We start from the raw sequence: 24,890 nt of genomic DNA, 5'->3' as shown, positions 1-24,890 counted from the left end.
TGTCCCAGGAAGATCTAAAAGGTTTTAATCGGTCATAGTGAACGACTTTGAATCCAGCTTGAGGGCGTCTCAAGTCCAAAAGAGTGTAGATGAGTCCCTCGTTCTCTGATGAAACAACTTTGTAGGGTCCAATCCAGTTTGGCTCAAGTTTCTGTCTCTGTGTAGTAGGATCGTCCAGCCATACTAAATCTCCAACATGATACGGTTTGAATTTCACCTGTCTGTTGGAGTAGTGCTCACGTTTGACCCTCTGTTCTTCACGATGAGAGCGAACTGACTGAAAGACTGTGTCCAGCCGTCTCACCAGTTCTGAGCCATAGTCCTGCACAGTCTCAACAGGCGTAGAGAGATCCACATTTGCTGGAACACGAGGTTCTCTGCCATGTGCAAGAAAATAGGGTGAATATCCAGTGCTAGAATGTGGGGTTGAGTTGAAAGAAAGAACCACAGCTGGCAAATAGTGGTCCCATTCACCACCATTCCCATGAACTAGCCTAGACAACTGTTCTTTTAGAGTCCTGTTAAATCTTTCCACCATTCCATTTCCACGTGGATGGTATGGTGAGGTTCTTTTCTTTTTGATGTTCAGTCTCTGACAGATCATTTGAACTATGACCGATTCATATTGTCTGCCTTGATCTGAAAACAATTCTTCAGGAACTCCATGCTCAGAAATGTATCTCTCACAAAGCAGTTTTGCTACCGTGGTTGCTTTTTGATCAGGCATAGGATAAGCATTAACATACTTTGTAAAATGGTCTTGCACTACAAGTACATATCTATGTCCTTGAGAAGTAAGTGGCAGCTCAGTAATGTCTGTGCATACAAACTGAAAAGGCTGCTCTGCTTGTATGGATTGAAGGGGAGCTCTGTGCTTTGGCACTGGCTTCCTAAAAGCTTCACATGTATGACAGGTCTCACAAAACTTTTCAATATCAAACCTCATGCTTGGCCAATAGCACATAGTTAAGGCTTTCTTCAGTGTGCGATCAGCACTGTAATGACCAGAGCAGGGATTGCCATGGAGAATGTTCAAAGTGGCTGTGATAAGTGAAGTGGGAATGAGCACTTGATAAACAACTGGTTGACCAGGTGCAGTATGCGCTTGTCTACATAATATGTCATTACACAGTACAAGTCTAGGAAACTGCCACCAGAGTTTTCTTTGCATTTTTCCTTTAACACTTCTGAGGTAAGGTCTATGGTTTTGTTGTACCCACTTGAGTACTTCTGAGAGAACCGGATCTTGAAGTTGTTCGGTTCGAATGTCAGTATCTTGATTAGAAAGTGAGTCTTCCAACAACACCATATTAGCGTCATTAGCTGGTATAACAACAGTGTCTTTGTCAGCAGAACAAACCTGAGCTGTCATGTTGGCACTTGAAGACACAGGCTGCACCGGGAGACTGACTGACTTGGAACCTGGAGAAGGAGCTTCCAGTGTTGTAGGTGAAGAGTGGTCATCAGGCGCAGAAACAGCGTCCTCAGAGTCCCGTTTAGAGAGGGGAATCCTCGACATGGCATCTGCATTTGTGTGTTTCTTGCCATCTTTATGTAAAATCGTCCATTGATAAGGATCCAACTCCAGAGCCCAACGACCTCGTCGTCCTGTAGGGTCATGTGTGACATCCATCTTTCTCAAACTTAGGAGTGGACGATGATCAGTAATGATGGTGAAAGGATTATAGCTCAAGTAGTGTCTGAAATGTCTGACAGACCAAACAATGGCCCACAGTTCTTTGTCATATGTAGACCACTTTCTCTCTGTGCGGGTCAAAACATGGCTGGCATATGCTATAACCCGTTCTGTACCATCTTGAACCTGAGAGAGCACTGCACCAACTGCAAAGTTAGAGGCATCTGTGCTGAGAATAAATGGCTGATGGAAGTTCGGAAAAGCCATTATCGGAGGAGAGGTTAGTGCGTCTTTTAATGTCTGAAATGCAGCTAAGCACTCTGCTGTCCATTCAAATGTCACATGTTTTTGTGTGAGTCTGTGAAGAGGAAGAGCAATGAAAGCATATCTGTGCACAAAACGTCTGTAATACGAGCAAAGGCCAAGAAATGCTCGAACTTCAGTGGGTGATTTTGGCTGTGGCCACTCACGAATCTTGTTGCTGTTCAATGGGTCTAATGCCAGACCGTCCCTTGAAACAATGTGTCCCATATACTTAACAGCCGACTTGCAAAACTCACATTTCTTCGGGTTGAGTTTCAGTCCTGCTTCTCTGAATCTGGTAAGAATGTCTGTCAAGTTCGTCAAATGATCTTCAAAGTCACGTCCCATACAGATGACATCATCGAGATAAATGACACATGTTGTCCAATGAAGACCTCTCAAAACAAGCTCCATAAGTCTCTGAAAAGTAGGTGGGGAGTTTTTCAGTCCCATTGGCATCACTTTAAACTGGTAGAGACCGTCACCTGTTGTAAATGCTGTTTTTGGTCCGTCCAAAGGATCCATTTCAACTTGCCAGTATCCACTTGACATGTCCATGGTTGAGAAAAACTGAGATCCAGACAGTGCATCCAAACTGTCATCAACTCTGGGGAGAGGATGAGCATCGGTGATGGTGACAGAGTTCAACTTCCTGAAATCCACACAGAACCTGTATGTGCCATCCTTTTTCCGTACCATGACGACTGGGCTGGCCCAGGGGCTTTTGCTGTCCTCAATCAAATCTTGAGCCTTTAGGTCCTCAACTTGCCTGCGGATTGCTGCTTTCATGGAAGGAGAAGTGTGGTATGCCCTTTGTGAGATGGGAATGTCACATTTTGTTGTAATTTTGTGTGTGACCAATTGCGTCCTTCCAAAATCATGTGGGTGCTGACTGAACACGTCTGAGAATGACTGTAAAGTATCTTTCAGCCTTGTTTGTTGTGTACTCGTAAGGTCAGGGTTCAACACATCTGATAGTACAGCCTGTTTAGAAACAACTGGCATCTGTATGTTAATATTACAAACAGAACGTTCTATCACAGTGTACTCATCGTTGCTGCTGTTAGATGTAGCATAAAAAGTCCCTATCAGGCTACCACAATGCAACATGACATCATCACTGGAGGGGTTAGCTACTTTTACATGGATGGAACCGTTGTTCACTTCTGACACAGTCCACGCAAAACCAGTGACTGACTGATTAGTGTAATGTGGTTCAAAAACACCTTCATAAGCATGAGGTATTAACCCTTTTAGTGGTACATCAAGTTTAGCATTAATTACCATCTCTGACATGGCTGGAACTGTAACTGTAGAAGAAACAGTGACATCAGTTAGTTTAGGAACATACTGGTGTGGGCTAACTAGTGGCACTTCTTTGTGATCTACAACTAGAGACATGTTTCTGGTGTTCACAATAATGCCATTAGCAACCAGAAAATCCCAGCCAAGAATTAACGGCTTTGTACAGTTTCTAACCACCTGCAGATTATGCGACATTGGTTTGTGGGCAATACTCAGATTCACGGAAATTGAACCCACTGAGTCAAGAGGGTCACCTGTGACACTAGTGAGAGGCACAAATTGCTTCATAATGGGCTTTTTGTGAAGAGCACTAGTAGACATTCTGAAATCTTCACTAATAACTGAAATGTCTGCCCCAGTGTCAACAAAAGCATGTACCACAGTGTCCTCAATAACAACTGACACATATCTTTTTGACGCATTAACTTCAGATAAAATGTCTCTGGTTAAGTCAGTCTGTGTCATATCATTGTCTTTATGGGCCTGGGAAAAGTCAGCAGCTGGCAACTGGCCCTCATCGTCAACTACTTGTAGTTTAACTTATTGGAGCTGGTGTGTGAAGGAGACTGGAACCGTACATGTCCAGGACTTGGAGAGCGATGAGATCCACGTCTGTCCTCATGGCGGTCAGCAGAGCGACCACTCTGTGTGTGTTCCCTGTATGATGGACTGCGGCCACGTGCCTGTCGTTCATATGACCCGGAACGCCTGTGGGAGTCCCGTGTGTCATAACGATCCTCTACATACCTTGAGGGTCCATAGGAGCGGTCAGGAGCTGTGTGCTGATCATAGGAAGGTCGTCTGTAGCTGTTCCTGTCCGAGGAATAGTGGCGGCTGTGTCCCCGTTCACTGTGAGGAGAGGGACTCCTCCGATGAGACCAGTAGTCAGGTGAGCTGTGGCGTGCGTCTTTATGCTGGCGTTGTACCTGCAGATGTAGCTGTTCAACACGCTCAGAAAGTGTCTCCAGTGTTTTCTGCATGTTTCTGAGGTCCTCTGAGGTGGCAGAGTTAACACTGAGAGAAGGGGATGATGTCGAGAAGTGAGCAGGTGCAGCACCAGGTACATTAGGCAACACGGGTGCCTGGGAAACATATTGCACAGTGTTTTGAGATGAAAACACCCTACTAGCTTGGTGAGCAGTCTCAATCTGGATGGCGAATTTCAGAGCAGCATCCAGTGATGTCAAACCTTGTTCATGACAGCGCAGCTGAAGATAAGGCTCAATACCAGCAATGAAGCGTCTGAACTTTTCTCCATCCTTAGCATTTTGTCCATAAGTGGGAAAAGCTTCTTCCACTAACCCACTGATTTCTGCAGCAAACACAGTGAGGGCTTCACCTGGCAGACGTGTACGTGCGTTGATATAACTCTGAAATGTGGTCACATAAGCAGTCTGTCCAAATACAGCTTTAAGTTTTTCTTTAACATCATCATAGTCAGATTTCACTGCATCAGATTGACTGTCCCAATAACTAAAAGCAGCACCACCCAGGCGTGTGGGCAGTAACTTAGCCATGCTGTCTTCATCATAAGTTGGGGTGGCCTGAACAGTTACCTCAAAACGTCTGCACCATCTTGAGAAGTCTTCTTTCCCATCTCCCATAAAAACATGAGAAAAATCTCCTTTCCAAAATTGTGGCACCACGTGTGCAGGGCCAGGTGAAAACAGTTCATTCCACGAGTTATGACTGGTCATGATGAAATAACTGTTTGCAACCTTGCAGATAAAGCACAGTCTTCAATACAGTCTTAACTGTTCACGACGGATACAAGTTTACTTTATTCTTGAGTTACAGTCTTAGCTTTGGTGAGCTAGGCAGATGATTTTCCAGTTATCCAAAGTTGACGTGCAAGTACACTAGCAACATTCCAAAAAGAAAAAAGAAAAACAGCGCGAAAATCCACGAGGGGAGCAGAAAAAAAAAGTTTCCTCCACAGTCGTAGTCTCTGTACTCACTGTAAATGTCTCTTCGTCCTCGCTGTGATGCAGGAAGGGGGAAAAAAAACAATCTCCATTCATAAAACAGGTCCCCAGCAGTAAAACCTAGCCGTTAGCCAAGCGTCGGCTTTTCAGACGCTGCAGTTCACGTGCAGAGGAGGAGAAGAAAAAAAATACTGCATCGGAGCACATTTAGCTAGCTCGCTGATCCCGGCAAAACTCTCTGCAAAACTTGCAGTCCACACACCCGCTGCCACCAGTGTAACGCCGTACCTTGTTTAATCTCTTCAGATCTGTTAAACTGTTACTGCGTTAACTTAAAACTTAATTAAATATATTTCAGGGCTGTGGGGAAGAAATAGCACGGGACAACTTCTGCTCTGCGTCGTGATGCCTTTAATGACCCTTCAACAACGTTGGACAACTGCACATCAAACTCGTGACACATTTACTTAACCTCAGACAATATCACCCTGAGCAACCTTAAAGAAGCAGTGCAATATATGAAACAGTAGTCTTTCAAACTTCATTAAAGACTTAATGATATAAACACTTAGACCAAAATAAAATCTCATCTTACACTACCTATAAACATCCTAAAAGACTGTTTTAAAGCTCTGCACCATTGGGACTGCCGTTGCTGCCGTTTCTCCCTCTATCATGACTACCAGAACTGCTACTGGCGTTACTAACTTTCTACAAGCCAGCTGTCCTTTTCATGTCAATTTCACACAATTTTGTCCCTGACAAGTTTCGTGTTCATGAACTGATGACTAATGACACAGGAAAACACATTCCAACGATCAGTACCAAGTCAGACCTGTATGGAGCCAGAACCATGACTGTAATATTTGGCATTGAGCACACACCTAAAACTGATAAAAGAAAAATTGTCATAGAAAAACATAATGGCACCAAAACAGGCCTAAAACGTGTAACCTTATGATAAAGCATGTAGGAGCATGACATATCTTTTTTCATAAAGGAGACTGGCCCAGTTAAGGAATCATTTTGCTGGTGCTCAATTTCGTGGGATTTACTGTCAATTTAAGAATTTAGCATGAATTTAATAATAATAAATGAGTCTCTAGTGTCTACCAAATAATAGAATACCACCTCCCAGCCAGTGTTTGTGAAAATCCTCAAAATAATTAAATCTATCCCCAATGCTAACCGAATTGCCTTCTACAATTCCAGCTGTAATGTTAACATTGACAGCAGCTTGCACAACTGCTTATCCTAAAGCTGTCAGCTGTGACATAACATCTGACATGTGCAAATGTGAGTCGTGATTGATGAATGTTAAACCATTAAATGTGTGCTCAGCTGCATGGAGAATATTTACCATTTGCTACAATAACACGCCAAACAACCTTGTTAGCTTGCTAATAGCATACATCTATTCATTCGGAGTGGAACGTAAAGTAGTATTACCTTATAAGTACTGGTCGCAGGACATCACTGGAAACATTATCCGTGAGAAAAAGTCTCCAACTTTCTGCATATGTAGCTTTACAATGATTTAGAAACGTTGAAAGAGCCATGACCTTAGTTCCTTGTTTCCCGCTCGCATCTGTCGTTTTCCTAAATCCCGGAAGTATTGCATCGCAACTCACCGCACCTTATATCGCCACCTACTGGCCAAATCAAAATAAAGCTGTGTCAGGCAGACTCAAGCAGCACAAACTTTGCTGCTCAAAAGGACTTTCTTATGGACATTGGGAAAAGTGGTTAACATTTCCCTTAAAACCCCAAGGTTTAATACTCTGATCTCTGTAGCAGTTAATTACAGGAGTTAAACTTTCAAACAGCAGTGCTCAAATTCTATAAAATGTTACCTAAATACAGCTTTTTAATGAAGAGAGTGTTCACATTGTGTGTTAGGTCATCAACTACAGACCTATAAGTAGACATAACATACATTTGTAATTAGGAGAGTTCCAGAAACAATAGCTGATCAATATGCCCACCAGCTAAAGCTTCAAAACTACTTGAACATGTGTGTCATTTCCTAATGTCCTACCATAGTGACTCTCTGTTTACCTGTAATAGCATACACTGCAACAATATCAGAAAGAAAAATACAACAGGTTGGAATCATCTTCAGTCACTTCATAACCAAACACACATAACAGCGGTTATTCAATGAGCTGTCTGTGACTTTAAGCCAGACCAAAGGTGGGAGCTTGAATAATGCCCTCACACATGAACTTGGTGAATTGTACGGAAGTGTCATGGATTGGCAGTTTCAAATTTACAAGGCAGGTGTTGGCTTCAGGGTAGTTCCGCCCTGTCTCGTGAATGAAAGTCAGTGTTGGGTGAGGGGAAAAACCAAGAGCTGGCACTCTGTTGGCTCCAGAGGCAAATACCAGGATTTGTTCCATTGTGATCTCAAACACACCATCTGGAAAATTGTAGAGTAATACAATAATTAACAGCTGATAATACAGGATTATGTCAGCAAAAGTCAGAGTAGCTCAAATACAATCTCAAAATACTCAGCAAAACCCTAAGAGTGAATCATTCATTTACCTTCAATATCTAGTAGGAAGTCTCTCCAGTACCCTTCCACTCTCTTCTCTTTTCGCCACCGGTTGCTTTCTGGATGGGACAGCGTTGCTTTGAACAGGGAGATCAAATCTGTGGCCTTTAAAGGCCTCTCTGATGAAGAAAACACCTCCTTGAAGGTGCTGGGGTGAATTTTCATCAGGTCCAGGAGACCAAGTGTGTTCAGTCCTTCAGCAAGTCTGTAAAGAACAACTAAAATTAAAAGGACATATATAGATCTATCTATACACACACAGGTATAGAACAAAAAACAAGTGATGTATAAGAAAGCATTTTCAGAGAAATGCATGTTAGCCCAGCACACCCAAGTGATGCGAACTAAGCAATTGCAATAGGGCACTAGAACCAGGAGTGCCACACAGTTGATGGTCATTACCCAGTTAAGTATCCTTTAACAAAGACAGGCCAAACACATTGTGAACAGTCAGACTTGTCCCCAATCAAACAGAAGCAAGTGCACAATATTAGACAACAGTATGTGGTACAATAAAGATTTGTTTTTCAGCAATAAATACTTATTCCAGCTCACCCAAGCATCCCCCCCCCCCCCCCCCCCCCCCAAAAAAGAAAGAGTAAAATCTGGTCCAACTGCTGTAGCACTGTCATGAACAAAATTAAGGATTTAAAACCATTAACTCAATTTACAATTTATAGACACCATAACTGATTAACTGTGGAACTATAAACAAATACTCACTGTTGCAAGGCTTCCTTGGTCCTTCCTTCCACGTAGAAACCTGTGGCAGCCTGAACCAACTGGTCTCGTCCCTCCATGGTGGTGATAGGCCTCAGGGACCCCAACAAGGACAGGCTCTCTGCAGCTTCCTCAATAGCATCTCTAGTTGCTGTAATATTAACTGCCTCACTGATCTTTGAGACATCATCAACAGTTCATTTGTAAAGCAGGCTACGAATTGTCAAAAAAAAAAAAAAAGGTAAAAATTGACATACCTTTTTGAGTTTCAACTGCAAATCCTGATCTGCTACTTCTTCGAGAGTGGGTGGTGATGCAGGTAAAGAGCAAAGGTTTTGGTAGAGCCTCTCAGAAAAAAAAGAAGGCAACACTCCTCCATGCACCAGTGCGACAGCAATCATCACTCCATATGTTCTGTAGAGACCTCTGTGTAATGCTGCAAAAATGGAAAAGATGAACAAGAGATTTACCAGTGGATAACAGTTGGCAAATATCTGCAGGATAAGGTGTTCACAAAAAACTAAAATTTAAAATTTCAACAAATGCAGGAATATCATCAATATATGTGAGATGAGTTAGATAAGTGTCATGTGTGGGTACTAACCATGGCTGTCCAGGGACAGGTTCTTACTGTTCTGTGGTCCTGTAAAACACAGAAAAAGGTGAGTTTTTACAATTTTTTCAGTGACCTTTGACACTTAGGAAGGTAGCACCTGTCTGAAAAACACACCAGACATTGCACTTATAGTAATGATGAATACTGTGCAAGCTCAGCCCTCTATCTTAAAGCATCTAGGATTTATTCAAGAAAAGGTGTCCTCAGGCCTCCTCGCCTTTTTTACAAAGTCACCTTTTCGTACACCACGCGGCCCTCGTTGCCACCAGTGACTCCAAAATCACCACAAACCTTGTAGATGCACTCATGATGAACACACAGCCAGCTCAGACTCCTAGCTCAAAGCATTTCTGAAATTTTGATGAAAAACACAGAAAAAGGTGAGTTTTTACCATTTTTCAGTGACCTTTGACACTTAGGAAGGTAGCACCTGTCTGAAAAACACACCACACATTGCACTCATAGTAATGATGAATACTGTGCAAGCTCAGCCCTCTATCTTAAAGAATCTAGGATTTATTCAAGAAAAGGTGTCCTCAGGCCTCCTCGCCTTTTTCGGTAAAGTGTGGAAATCGTGCCTTTTCGTACGCCACGCGGCCCTCGTTGCCACCAGTGACTCCAAAATCACCACAAACCTTGTAGATGCACTCATGATGAACACACAGCCAGCTCAGACTCCTAGCTCAAAGCATTTCTGAAATTTTGATGAAAAACACAGAAAAAGGTGAGTTTTTACCATTTTTCAGTGACCTTTGACACTTAGGAAGGTAGCACCTGTCTGAAAAACACACCACACATTGCACTCATAGTAATGATGAATACTGTGCAAGCTCAGCCCTCTATCTTAAAGAATCTAGGATTTATTCAAGAAAAGGTGTCCTCAGGCCTCCTCGCCTTTTTCGGTAAAGTGTGGAAATCGTGCCTTTTCGTACGCCACCCGGCCCTCGTTGCCACCAGTGACTCCAAAATCACCACAAACCTTGTACTTGCACCCATGATGAATATACAGCCAGCTCAGCTTTGTAGCTCAAAGGATTTCTGAAATTTCACTGATAAAAACTCAAAAAGGCGACTTTTCAAAACTTTTTGATGAACTTTCACACTTGGCAAGGTAGCACCTGTCTGAAAATCACCACATGCATTCTAACTATGGTCCTAGTGAATACTGTGCGAGTTCAGCCCTCTATCTTAAAGCCTGTAGGATTTATTAAACAAAAGGTGTCGTCAGGCCTAATCGCCTTTTTCACAAAGTCACCTTTTCGGACGCCACGCGGCCCTGGTTGTCACCAGTGACCCTAAAATCACCACAAACCTTGTAGATGCACTCATGATGAACACACAGCCAGCTCAGCCTCCTAGTTCAAAGCATTTCTGAAATTTTGATGAAAAACACAGAAAAAGGTGAGTTTTTACCATTTTTTCAGTGATCTTTGACACTTAGGAAGGTAGCACCTGTCTGAAAAACACACCACACATTGCACTTATAGTAATGATGAATACTGTGCAAGCTCAGCCCTCTATCTTAAAGCATCTAGGATTTATTCAAGAAAAGGTGTCCTCAGGCCTCCTCGCCTTTTTCGGTAAAGTGTGGAAATCGTGCCTTTTCGTACGCCACGCGGCCCTCGTTGCCACCAGTGACTCCAAAATCACCACAAACCTTGTACTTGCACCCATGATGAACATACAGCCAGCTCAGCCTCCTAGCTCAAAGGATTTCTGAAATGTCCTTGAAAATATCTCAAAAAGGCGACTTTAAACCACCTTTTGGTGGATTTTCACACCTGGGAAGGTAGCACCTGTCTGAAAATCACACCACACACTCTACCTATGGTCCTTGTGAATACTGTATGAGTTCAGCCCTCTATCTTAAAGCTTGTGGGATTTATTAAACAAAAGGTGTCCTCAGGTCTAATCGCCTTTTTCACAAAGTCACCTTTTCGTACACCACGCGGCCCTCGTTGCCACCAGTGACCCCAAAATCACCACAAACCTTGTACATGCACCCATGATGAATATACAGCCAGCTCAGCTTTGTGGCTCAAAGGATTTCTGAAATTTCACTGATAAAAACTCAAAAAGGCGACTTTTCAAAACTTTTTGATGAACTTTCACACTTGGCAAGGTAGCACCTGTCTGAAAATCACCACATGCATTCTAACTATGGTCCTAGTGAATACTGTGCGAGTTCAGCCCTCTATCTTAAAGCTTGTAGGATTTATTAAACAAAAGGTGTCGTCAGGCCTAATCGCCTTTTTCACAAAGTCACCTTTTCGGACGCCACGCGGCCCTGGTTGTCACCAGTGACCCTAAAATCACCACAAACCTTGTACACATGGTCATGATTACCATAAAGTCAGCTCAGCCTTGTAGTTCAAAGCATTTCTGACATTTTTATGAATAACACAGAAAAAGGTGAGTTTTTACCATTTTTTCAGTGACCTTTGACACTTAGGAAGGTAGCACCTGTCTTAAAAACACACCACACATTGCACTTATAGTAATGATGAATACTGTGCAAGCTCAGCCCTCTATCTTTAAGCATCTAGGATTTATTCAAGAAAAGGTGTCCTCAGGCCTCCTCGCCTTTTTCGGTAAAGTGTGGAAATCGTGCCTTTTCGTACGCCATGCGTCCCTCGTTGCCACCAGTGACTCCAAAATCACCACAAACCTTGTACTTGCACCCATGATGAACATACAGCCAGCTCAGCCTCCTAGCTCAAAGTATCTCTGAAATGTCCTTGAAAATATCTCAAAAAGGCGACTTTTAACCACCTTTTGGTGGATTTTCACACCTGGGAAGGTAGCACCTGTCTGAAAATCACACCACACACTCTACCTATGGTCCTTGTGAATACTGTATGAGCTCAGCCCTCTATCTTAAAGCTTGTGGGATTTATTAAACAAAAGGTGTCTTCAGGTCTAATCGCCTTTTTCACAAAGTCACCTTTTCGTACGCCACGCGGCCCTCGTTGCCACCAGTGACTCCAAAGTCACCACAAACCTTGTACATGCACCCATGATGAATATACAGCCAGCTCAGCTTTGTGGGTCAAAGGATTTCTGAAATTTCACTGATAAAAAGCTCAAAAAGGCGACTTTTCAAAACTTTTTGATGAACTTTCACACTTGGCAAGGTAGCACCTGTCTGAAAATCACACCACACACTCTACCTATGGTCCTTGTGAATACTATATGAGCTCAGCCCTCTATCTTAAAGCCTGTGGGATTTATTAAACAAAAGGTGTCCTCAGGCCTTCCTCGCCTTTTTCGGTAAAGTGTGGAAATCGTGCCTTTTAGTACGCCACGCGGCCCTCTTTGCCACCAGTGACTCCAAAATCACCACAAACCTTGTACATGCACCCATTATGAATATACAGCCAGCTCAGTTTTGTGGGTCAAAGGATTTCTGAAATTTCCTTGAAAATATCTCAAAAAGGCGACTTTTAACCACCTTTTGGTGGATTTTCACACCTGGGAAGGTAGCACCTGTCTGAAAATCACACCACACACTCTACCTATGGTCCTTGTGAATACTGTCTGAGCTCAGCCCTCTATCTTAAAGTTTGTGGGATTTATTAAACGAAAGGTGTCGTCAGGCCTAATCGCCTTTTTCACAAAGTCACCTTTTCGTACGCCACGCGGCCCTGGTTGTCACCAGTGACCCCAAAATCACCACAAACCTTGTAGATGCACTCATGATGAACACACAGCCAGCTCAGCCTTGTAGTTCAAAGCATTTCTGAAATTTTGATGAAAAACACAGGAAAAGATGAGTTTTTACCATTTTTTTAGTGACCTTTGACACTTAGGAAGGTAGCACCTGTCTGAAAAACACACCACACATTGCACTTATAGTAATGATGAATACTGTGCAAGCTCAGCCCTCTATCTTAAAGCATCTAGGATTTATTTAAAGAAAAGGTGTCCTCAGGCCTCCTTGCCTTTTTCGGTAAAGTATGGAAATCGTGCGTTTTCGTACGCCACGCGGCCCTCGTTGCCACCAGTGACTCCAAAATCACCACAAACCTTGTACATGCACCCATGATGAATATACAGCCAGCTCAGCTTTGTGGGTCAAAGGATTTCTGAAATTTCACTGATAAAAAGCTCAAAAAGGCGACTTTTCAAAACTTTTTGATGAACTTTCACACTTGGCAAGGTAGCACCTGTCTGAAAATCACACCACACACTCTACCTATGGTCCTTGTGAATACTATATGAGCTCAGCCCTCTATCTTAAAGCCTGTGGGATTTATTAAGCAAAATGTGTCCTCGGGCCTAATCGCCTTTTTCACAAAGTCACCTTTTCGTACGCCACGCGGCCCTCGTTGCCACCAGTGACTCCAAAATCACCACAAACCTTGTACTTGCACCCATGATGAATATACAGCCAGCTCAGCCTCCTAGCTCAAAGGATTTCTGAAATGTCCTTGAAAATATCTCAAAAAGGCGACTTTTAACCACCTTTTGGTGGATTTTCACACCTGGGAAGGTAGCACCTGTCTGAAAATCACACCACACACTCTACCTATGGTCCTTGTGAATACTGTATGAGCTCAGCCCTCTATCTTAAAGCTTGTGGGATTTATTAAACAAAAGGTGTCGTCAGGCCTAATCGCCTTTTTCACAAAGTCACCTTTTCGTACGCCATGCGGCCCTGGTTGTCACTAGTGACCCCAAAATCACCACAAACCTTGTAGATGCACTCATGATGAACACACAGCCAGCTCAGACTCCTAGTTCAAAGCATTTCTGAAATTTTGATGAAAAACACAGGAAAAGATGAGTTTTTACCATTTTTTTAGTGACCTTTGACACTTAGGAAGGTAGCACCTGTCTGAAAAACACACCACACATTGCACTTATAGTAATGATGAATACTGTGCAAGCTCAGCCCTCTATCTTAAAGCATCTAGGATTTATTTAAAGAAAAGGTGTCCTCAGGCCTCCTTGCCTTTTTCGGTAAAGTATGGAAATCGTGCGTTTTCGTACGCCACGCGGCCCTCGTTGCCACCAGTGACTCCAAAATCACCACAAACCTTGTACATGCACCCATGATGAATATACAGCCAGCTCAGCTTTGTGGGTCAAAGGATTTCTGAAATTTCACTGATAAAAAGCTCAAAAAGGCGACTTTTCAAAACTTTTTGATGAACTTTCACACTTGGCAAGGTAGCACCTGTCTGAAAATCACACCACACACTCTACCTATGGTCCTTGTGAATACTATATGAGCTCAGCCCTCTATCTTAAAGCCTGTGGGATTTATTAAGCAAAATGTGTCCTCGGGCCTAATCGCCTTTTTCACAAAGTCACCTTTTCGTACGCCACGCGGCCCTCGTTGCCACCAGTGACTCCAAAATCACCACAAACCTTGTACTTGCACCCATGATGAATATACAGCCAGCTCAGCCTCCTAGCTCAAAGGATTTCTGAAATGTCCTTGAAAATATCTCAAAAAGGCGACTTTTAACCACCTTTTGGTGGATTTTCACACCTGGGAAGGTAGCACCTGTCTGAAAATCACACCACACACTCTACCTATGGTCCTTGTGAATACTGTATGAGCTCAGCCCTCTATCTTAAAGCTTGTGGGATTTATTAAACAAAAGGTGTCGTCAGGCCTAATCGCCTTTTTCACAAAGTCACCTTTTCGTACGCCATGCGGCCCTGGTTGTCACTAGTGACCCCAAAATCACCACAAACCTTGTAGATGCACTCATGATGAACACACAGCCAGCTCAGACTCCTAGTTCAAAGCATTTCTGAAATTTTGATGAAAAACACAGAAAAAGGTGAGTTTTTACCTTTCTTTTCAGTGACCTTTGACACTGTCTGAAAAACACACCACACATTGCACTTATAGTAATGATGAATACTGTGCAAGCTCAGCCCTCTATCTTAAAGCATCTAGGATTTATTCAAGAAAAGGTGTCCTCAGGCCTCCTCGCCTTTTTCGGTAAAGTGTGGAAATCGTGCCTTTTCGTACGCCATGCGTCCCTCGTTGCCACCAGTGACTCCAAAATCACCACAAACCTTGTACTTGCACCCATGATGAACACAGAAATACAAAGAAATACAATTGAAAATCATTAAAAAAACTAATAATTACATTTGAAATAACATTTATACCTCAGAGGAAACCCATGCTTGTTCACAGCTTCATTCAGTCAGAGAACATTACAGTAACATGAAGGCTGAATCTATGTGTAACATTAAAGCACACTGGACTTTACATTTTCTGTTTACGCTGCATGTAATGTTAAACATACCTGCACAGTTCTTCCATTGCACATTTTGTGTTTAATTTATAATATTATTTTATCTATTTTCTAAAATTATCTATTTGTAAGTTGGTTGTTTAGCACAGAAGAACACCAAGTCAAATTCCTTGTATGTGTAAATGTAAATGACAATAAATACATTCTTTCAATGCATAACAGGAAGCTCATGAAAACTCAGACAAGTCTCATGGCATGAGAAATCCTGAAAGCAGCAGTTCAGCACTGATAAACTGAAAACCTGTGAAGAATAGTTGCAGGTCAAATCTCACTGAAAAGGATAGCTATTGCTGGAAGTTATTGAGGGAGTTGTTGAAGGTCACAAGCACAGCATTAATGTACATATAGGATGTGTTACAGATGGAGGTAGTCTGTGACCTCCAGGGCTCCTAACGAGCCCATCATTGAGAGCACCTGCCCTCATTGTACCCAGCTTGAGCTCATCAGCCTGGCTGCTCAATAAAAGGAGCTCCTTTCCCTCAGTTAGGTGTGTGCAACAGAGAAGACAACACCTTCAGTTGTTTTCTCTGGGTTTGTTTTGAAGAGTGTGTTGAGAGAGAGTGTGTATGTTTGTGGATGTATTGTGGAGGGAAGGAGGGTGACTAAAGGATCATTAAAAAGAGGATTGATCTCTCAGGAGAGTTTTTATCAGATTACAGTTGGTTTAGGCCTGTTCCTTAGTTTGTCTACTCTTTATAGTATTAGTGGGTGGCTGTGGAACTTTACACCTCCACTCCACCTTTTAGACCCCAAAGGCCTTACATCTGTTTGTATTTGAGGGTTTGAAGTTTCTTTTTGTTAGTGTCCCTGTCCATGACCTCTGACCTTCATGTCATGCGGCTTGCAGACACGTAACAGATGGGATAGGCACTACTGCCATACTGTCAATAAAGGTTGAGAAGCAAAAGAGGTAAAATGTCACTAATTCAAATGTATATTATTTACCTGAGGACCACCACCATTGTGTAGAAATTCAAGTGAAACCTAGAAGGAGGAAAGTATACTCCCTGCTTGAAAGGTTGCTTGTGTGAGTGACTGCTCCTATCAAAACTACATTATTAATCTTACATACACTTTGACGTCAATTTAATAAATAAATGCATACATACAATAGATACATGATTCACATGAGCACACCTCCAAACTGCAGCATGTCCCCTGCCACAGAGCAGAGGACCTGTTTTAAAATACCAAACCTGCTGGAAGGAGTCCAGATCTCCTGTCGCCCTGTAATACTTAAAGTCAATCAGGAGTCTGGATTTCATCATGTTCACACACACAGTGACGGGTTCAACAATAAAACCATCCTCCACCTTCCTCCACCGGCTAAAATACACCGCCATCAGAGCCTCACTGTTCCCCCAGTTGACCTTTTGAAGAGGAGATAAAAACCAAAGTCAGTCCCAGTTAAAACATCAATATCCTTTTGTGTGTTCCTTTTTAAAACAATCAAATCATCAGCATACACAGAAACCTTAAAAGACACCAGACACCGGGGGAAAACCACACCACTGAGTCTAGCTCTCAGTCTGTGGAGCAGAGGCTCCAGGGCCAGTGAATACAACATCCCAGAGAGAGAGAGCAGCCCTGCCTCACCCCTCTCTGGATCCCAAATGGAGCACTGAGCCCGCCATTAATTTTCAGAACACTCGCGATGTCACTATAGTGAGCCCGGATCATGGCTATGAAACCAGGGTTGAACCCAAAAGCAGCCAGTCTGCCACAGGTACTGGTGTTCAACCCGGTCAAAAGCCTTTTCCTGGTCTATTGAAATCAGACCAGTCTCTACAGCCAATGAACCAGAGAGCTCCAAAACGTCTCGAATCAAAGTGACGTTGTCACTGATGAACCTGCCGGGTACACAGTAAGTCTGGTCAGGGTGGACGACGGACGCCATCACCTCCCTCAGTCTAAGGGCCAGAGCTTTGGATCTTGTAATCCGTGCACAGCAGTGAGACCGGCCTCCAGTTTTTCATCTCCTGCAGGTCCCTCTTCTTTGGCAGCAGGGTGATGACGGCCCTCCTGCAGCTCAGAGGCAGTCTGCTAGTCCTCAGACTGACTGTTACCACCCCGAACAAGTCTGGTCCTATAGTGGACCAGAAGGACTTATAGAAGTCTGCAGGAAGGCCGTCCATCCCCGGAGCTCTGCAGGCTCATGGTGGCAGTGTGGAGCTCCGGCAGAGTGATCTCCACTGCTAGCTCCCCGTTGTCTGCTTTGCTGACCTGAGGGAGTCCTGCGAGGAAACTGCTGAGCACATCTGGATGACTTGACCATTCACTCTTATAGAGGTCTCTATAGAAACTGGCAGCATACTTCCTGATCTCAGAGGATTCTGAGACTTCGGAGCCGCCGACTTGGCTGACTTGAGGGACTCCAAATGCCCTTGATTTGCCGTAGAGTCCGCTAGAACTCGCAGCTCTATCACCTGCGTCTCCAGATCCCTCATAGACCGGGCCAAGTCTGTAGTGACACCTCGAGTGAACTGCTGGCAGAGCTGTCTAATCTGGGTCTTCCCAACATCCCACCACTGCTGTATGTTAGTGAAGGCAGGCCTGCTCTCTCTGTGGGATGACCCAAAACAGTTCAAAGCATTTCTAAAAGCCTGGTCTGTTAAAAGGGCTGTGTTAAAATGCCAATAGGTGCTCTTTAAACGAATGTTCTTGATAAAAACACGACAGGAGACTAAGCAGTGATCACTAAAACCCACAGGCTGAATAAAACACTGTTTAAAAATATTTAAGTGGTGTTTAAAACAATAAAAGCGGTCCAGTCTGGCCTGAGATAAAACCCTGTCCCTACTGTGGCTCCAGGTGAACTGTCTGTGCTGACTGTTAAAAACCTCCACACGTCAGACTGCTCCTGACTCTCCGTCAGCTGCCTGAATGTGTGGGACGAAGGTGGGTGTGGCTCAGGATGGTTTCTGTCCAGGGTTGGGACCTCCGTGCAATTAAAACCCCCCCCAAACAACATAAAACCATCATCCTCTGTTTCCAACACACTCGTTTAAAATGTTTAAAATGTTTAAAAATGCCACCCTTTGCACCCCATTGGTGGGAGCATAGACATTTAAAAACACAAGTTTGACATTCTCGAACACAGCTTTCACTTTGATTAAAGCACCTGGAACAACTTCCTCTACAGTAAAAGAAAAAGGTAAGAAACTCCTGGAGAATAAAATCCCCACCCCCCCACTCAGACTGGACCTGTGGCTTAAAATCCCCTCCCCATTAAAAGCCCTCTTCCAGTCACTCTCATTGTCTGAGGTGCTGTGGGTCTCCTGTAAAAACAGAATATCAACATGCTTAGTCTCCATCAGTTTAAAAAGAGCTGCAAGTTTAAAATCAGACCTGGCCCCGTTCAGGTTCAGGTTACTGATAATAAAATCCCCCATGGGTACAAAATAAAACACAACACTAAGAGCGGTCAGTAAAAAGCACCTAACAGTCTTCATCATCATCATCATCATCATCATCATCATCATAACCAATCTGAGCTTTCACCCTACCAATGTGCTTCTTGAGTCTGTAAACTTCCCTCTCTGAGAGCACCTTCACGCCTTTCCTGGTCAGGGGCTGGGCTGACCTGATAAAATGCCTCAGGTCGGGGAAGTTCCTCCCGACCTTAGGCAGCCTGGACCCTTTGGTCCGTATAAGGAAGGACTTAATGACAGCCGGGGGGTAGGCGGGCCGAGAGTCCTCCTGAGTCAGTGAGAAGTCGCTCTCTGAGTCAAATGACACCCTTCTGTTTCTGCTCACTTTTTTTGAGGTTTTTGTTTTTCCTTTGGTCTCAAGATTTTTCCTTTTTTGGGAAACTTTCGTCAGATCTTCATCTGACATGTCCTCATCCCACATGCTTTCTAACGTGCTCATGGCACGCTCGTCAGTGCTTACCGTGGCCTGATCTTCGCGCATCACAGCCATTACTTCAACCCCCCGCACCGGAGAAACCGGCGCCACGGAAGATCTCTGCAAGCAGAACTCCCTGAGGCAGCCGGAGCCCCCGAAGCCGCTGAGCCCATCGTCGCCGGTGGGTACCCCCGCCAGCAGCCGCCGGCATATATTAGGGGTGCAACAATACGTGTATCTGCATCGAACCGTTGGATGCAGTGGTCACGGTTCGGTACGCCCTATGAACCGAACGATACGCAATTTTATATTTATTTGATCAACTTCTGACGAGGCGCTCTGTGCTGAAAGTTCAGAGGATCTGCGCTCGACTCCTCTAGGCTGCATTGTGGAGCGCAGGTCCACTGAACTGCGCGCTCCTCCCACATCCATTCAGTCCAGGCTGGTCACGTTTGTTTTAACTGTGCTTCATATGGAAATATATATTTCACCACACGACGGTCTGCTGGGTTCATGTGTTCACGTATGTGTGTGAGTGCGCGCATGAGAGGGAAGCACGAGTGAGCCGCTTTGGTTGCAGAGCAGAGTTGTTCCGTGGTCCTGTAGTGATGCTAGTCTGGATGACATGTTTTTAAAGTGTGTTTATGCATTACTTGTGGTCTTATACTGCATGCTCTGTAGACTTCAGCCTGATACCGGACAGTGTTTTCCTGCCGTTACATCGGGGGCGCACCCGTCAGGTCCCGCCCCCCTTGGAAGTCAAAGCAGAAGTGATTTAAGGTTCCCTCTCTCATAGATCAGGTCTATACCTTGTTCTTTTATGTAACAGACTAAATATCCTTATGTTATTTATCTTATTTACATGATGGGATGTCATTTCTGTCTCTACATGGTCGCGCGTTCACAATTCTCCTCTGCTCTCTATCGCGCACGGCAGATGCACACACAGACAGACAGACAGACAGACAGACACACACACACACACGCAACCCCCCCATGCACAGCAGAACATGTGTCAGGTGTAGCTGCCCCTGATACATTTGATTTAATTTAAAAACTGCTTTTGAGCTGAAACAAATGTTGGAAATTTCAATAAACTACAAGAAAAAAAAAAGTCATGGAAATTTCTCTTTTTCTGTATCGAAAACGTATCGAACCGAACCGTGGATTTTGAGTATCGTTGCACCCATAATATATATATATATATATATATATATATATATATATATATATATATATATATATATATATATATATATATATATATATATATATATATATATATATATATATATATATAAGGACAAGAGAAATGCATGCATGAACATTGAACCTTCTCACCTTGTACCTACGCTTCAGATTGTCCCATTTCTTGGACACCTGGCTGGTGGTTAGCCTTCCCTCCATGCCAAGAAGCCGGATGATTTCACTGTAGGGCCTGAATATTAGGTCAGTGTATTTCATCCTTTGTACTGTCAGCCAAAATATGTGCTCAGGTGTTTCTGTTGGTCAGCATGATAACATGATACACCAAAACTGACAACTCACGTCCAGGCCTTCTTGGCCGTGTGTCTCTTCCCGGTGAAGAGTCCTTCATTTGAGCTCCGCTGTTATTTCCTCTTTCCCTCTTAATGATAAGACAGCACTGGATTACTCCTCAGGTGGTAACAGTCACAGCTCTGAGGGCATCAAGAGAAAGAGAAGAGAAAAGACTTCCGCAAAGTCCACTCTCGTGTTTCCTCGATTATCGCTCCTCCGATCAGTCTCCTCGCTCCTCTCCTCTCTCCTCCAGCAGCGTTTAGAGCTTTGGGACACAAGTTAAAATGGCGCGTCAGTAAGTACTTCCTGTTCGAGTGAGGAGCGAGGAGACTGCAGTTTAGAGCTTTGAGAAGCACCCTGTGATGTTAACGCTGTTAGTGTATACACTCTAAAAAATGTGAGCAATGGTAGCTTAAAAAAATGATGGCAACAAAGTGACACGTAATATAATTGAGTAGATTTTAAACCCGGCCGGGGATCCAAACCAGGGACCTTCTAGCTGAGAGGCAACAGCGCTACCCACTGCGCCAAAGGTGGGGAACAATAGACTGCAAGGGGGGGGGGAAGAAGAGGAAAAAAGGGGAAGAGGGGGGGAAGAAGAGGATAGAGGAAAAAGGAGGAGAAAGAAGGAAAAAAGAAAGAGGAAGGAAAAAGGGAGAAAGGCACAAATACTTAAGCTGTTTGAAATGTCAAAAGTTGCTTCTTAATGAAATATACATCTTGTTGTCCAAATTTCACACTTTTTGTAGTATTAGGGAAGATTGATGTGGATCCATAGGTTGTAGGTTCGATTCCCACTTAGTCCAGAGACTCTAAAGAAGTGAGTTGTCTTTTCACCATGAAAATCTACTGTGTCCACTTCTGTTAACTTATTGTATCCATGCTGTTGTATTTGTTTGACAAGTTAAAAATACATTTAATATTAACCCTTCTGAACACAGTGTCTCCTTAGAAAGAAGCACTGTCTTTTGATACAAATTTACATGAAAAGTTACTTTGGTATTTACTCATTCATGTATTAAGACTAAGTCAGGGTTTGAATAGCATCTTTTTTGGTTCAGATGAGATATCAAGGTGGCAATTACTCTGAAGTTTAAGATTCAGTTCATAATTTCACTATTCTCTGAACAATACACTAAGCCTGACCGGACTGGGTCAAATACAGACACAATATGTAGAGGATTTTATGGCCTTATACATTTTTTCCTATTACGATCAATTCGTTATTATAACCACAGATCATGCTCAAAGAAGTCAAAGAACTGACCGACTGCAAGTTATGGATTTAAATCAGTATATAACTGTTTATTCTTTAATGTAAAAACAAGAATCAACAAACAAAACAACAAATGCTAACACTTTGTAGAAAATGAAAAACTTTAGATAACAGAAAATACAAACTTTGAATAAAATATATTATTAAGAAATAAATAGATAAAAAAACATTGTTTCAACTGGTGCATTTTTGGCTTCTTTTGGCCACTCACAAAATACAAAAACACTTACAAAAACACACTACTGTAAAAACATGGTGGCCTCTGTGGAAGAGGACCCACTCCTTTGTAGATATAAAAGGCTCACTATAACTTCACAAAAACTAAATTATTTTCATATTCAGGAGATTAAACACTAATGTAAACATACTTGGGATTAATATCCTACTTCTACAAAGTCTGTTGTCTCAGTGCTGATAAATTCCTTACACTTTAAGTTTAATAAACTGTAATCACACACTATGTACAGATGAACATCAAGAAATATTTATGTTTTGATATTTACACTGCTCAAGTAAAACCTTATTTATGGTGCAGGGGAGGCAGTAGATCCCAGGACGCATCGCTTCAGACTCTCCACACCAGGAGCAGCCTGTCCTGATGCCTGGTAGCACATGTCACCTGTTGTTGGTCATAGGGCAGCAGGATCTGGCAGAGACCTATGATTGTGCTGACCTCTAGAGTTCCTCATGCTGACCACCAACTCTGATAGTAGGTCCAAACGATCCATGCCTGGCATGTCATGGTCATCCACAGCCTAAAAAAAGACAACAGCAGTCATAACCACTACGCCGCAGACTCCACTGAATGAAGGGTCTCCTTTCATGCATTCATTACACACATAAGCGTCAGTTAACATTTTGGTTTGTGCTCACCTAAAACAACTGGTTACCCTGTGCCTTCGTGAGGACATTTCATTTAAATTAGATTGTCATATAGGCCTGAAAGAAACTTTACAAAAATGTCATTCAGTAAATCAATCTTTATTGATATGATGCCACATCACAAGAAACTCAGGTCTAGACCATATTCTATTATTAACAAAGACCCAACACCAAGACAGGATAATATCCAGTCCCCTCTTACTGACAGGACTGGATCTCACCCCACCTTAATCCACCATGAACATTGCACCTCGCAGTATTTCGCTAGTTGCAGCGGCGAGGACAAACTTCCTTTAACAGGCAGAAACCTCCAACAGAACCAGACTCAGGTTAGACACACATCTGCTTTTAATCGTCAATGTGTCTGCTATAGAATGTGCCTTGTTTGGACTGAATTGGAGAAAAGCCCCAGGAGGAGCTCTCAAAAGTATGCACCCTTATTTGGGCGTCATTCTTTACATTCAAAGCTGTATGTGCGTTTGATGCACCGCCTGAACGCCTGCCACGCCCACAATTTTAGTCTGAACGGAATTCCTTTTATAATATTTAATCGTCAATGTGTCTACTATAGGTTGCCCTTGGTTTGGACTGAAACTTTGGAAGAGTCGTTTGATGAGGCAGGTTCTGAGTCAATGTATAAAAAATTAAGTAGCAATTTCAAAAATTCAAATAGTAAATGAACAATGAATGTATGTGGCTATTGACAGATACAGTCCCTTTTACAGTGTACATGCTGGACAGTAGTAGTTTCGGTCCAATGGAGGCCTTCCAACACAAATTAAATGGAACCAAAGACTGCAAGCTGTACACTGGATCTGAGGAGAATATTAGTGATAGATTAGGATTTAGTTACATGTGAAACATACACTAGCATAGAAAACTGTCCATTCCTACCCAATCATCACGGCCATCTTTGTTTCTTGCTGGACTTTGGTAGGCATTCCCGCAGGCTCTGCACAGTTCTGACAAATTTTCTAACACATCATATGCTTAAATGAATCCCAAGTTGACCGTATATAGGTCATGAGTATGATACACCGAAAGCAAAAATCCAAAACACAAACCTGACTCTGTGACCAGTTGGCAAGCTATTTCCCATCTCAACTGTGTCACAGCAGCTTCATCGGTCTTGAAATCTAACACCTCACCAGTTAGGAGACACTCTGCAAACTTCACAGGGCAGGGTTTAATTAGTGACATTAAGTAGCTTTCTTAGGTAAACACTGAATTGCACTCATACCTTGCACACAAATACTCCACAAGATGTTGCGTCCTGCTGACGTGGATGGTTAATTGTGTCACAAGTCCATCTAGAGATGTGTAGGTTTTTTTGCCTCATGAAAGCTCTGTGCAAGCAAAACAAAAAAAAGTATTTGTTACAGACGGCACTCAATGATTTTAAGTCAGCTGATGTATTGTACATCTTACCGTGTTACATCCCTGCATTTGATTATGTGGTCAGGTGTTTCTCCTAGAGGGTCTATGTAAACTGCACGCCTCTCCTTTGGATAAAGGACCTGCATAAGACGTGTAATGTGTCAATACAAATTTTGAATTAGTACAGCCAATCTTCATGCAGGAGAACACAAAAGTATATTTACACTCCTGCACATGACTACTTTGCAAATGTGTGAAGTTCTCACCACAAGTGTCCAATGTCTGTTGTCACACACAGGGCCTAAGAGGACATCGTAGGCCATTGGGTCAACCTGAAACAAAAATATCCTCAATACAAACTTGTATGCATTTTAAATAAGTCTGAACGGATTTTCTAAAAGGTTACCTTCTTTAATCCACGGCATGATCCATGCCACAGAGCAGTCATTGCAAAGGAGTCAACAAGATAAAACCTTTTCAAACTTAACTTAACTTACAAACGGTACTGCAGTAGAGTTTGCTCAGTTGTCGGTAATGACAGTTATGTAACATTAAATGTCTTGATCCCGGGGTTAAATGAAACTTATAGGAACATTCCCAATATAAATGCATTAAAATTATGTTTCA

The 24,890-nt window shown here is 42.9% G+C and overlaps 1 protein-coding gene and 1 long non-coding RNA gene across 2 annotated transcripts; both read right to left on the bottom strand.

Annotated features, from left to right (window-relative positions):
• Positions 1 to 8,709: 8,709 nt before the first annotated feature.
• On the bottom strand, positions 8,710 to 10,418 carry LOC117822644. The gene is made up of 3 exons (XR_004633232.1): positions 10,375 to 10,418; positions 9,051 to 9,089; positions 8,710 to 8,882 (listed from the first exon to the last, which is right to left on the bottom strand). It is a non-coding gene; the product is annotated as an uncharacterized LOC117822644 (long non-coding RNA).
• A 12,968-nt stretch (positions 10,419 to 23,386) lies between these two features.
• LOC117822088 (sentrin-specific protease 1-like) lies at positions 23,387 to 24,788 on the bottom strand. Its single transcript, XM_034696724.1, has 7 exons — positions 24,670 to 24,788; positions 24,530 to 24,595; positions 24,315 to 24,403; positions 24,127 to 24,232; positions 23,951 to 24,056; positions 23,781 to 23,860; positions 23,387 to 23,701 (listed from the first exon to the last, which is right to left on the bottom strand). The coding sequence occupies exons 1-7, from the start codon at positions 24,709 to 24,711 to the stop codon at positions 23,606 to 23,608; spliced, it is 585 nt and encodes a 194-aa protein (XP_034552615.1). The 5' UTR covers positions 24,712 to 24,788; the 3' UTR covers positions 23,387 to 23,605.
• Between the last annotated feature and the right edge of the window lie 102 nt (positions 24,789 to 24,890).

This window comes from Notolabrus celidotus, chromosome 1 (genome assembly GCF_009762535.1).
Source record: "Notolabrus celidotus isolate fNotCel1 chromosome 1, fNotCel1.pri, whole genome shotgun sequence".
Taxonomy (NCBI): Eukaryota; Metazoa; Chordata; class Actinopteri; order Labriformes; family Labridae; genus Notolabrus; species Notolabrus celidotus.
The sequence above is the reverse complement of the archived record's forward strand: the minus strand, read 5'-3'. Positions and strand labels throughout refer to the sequence as shown.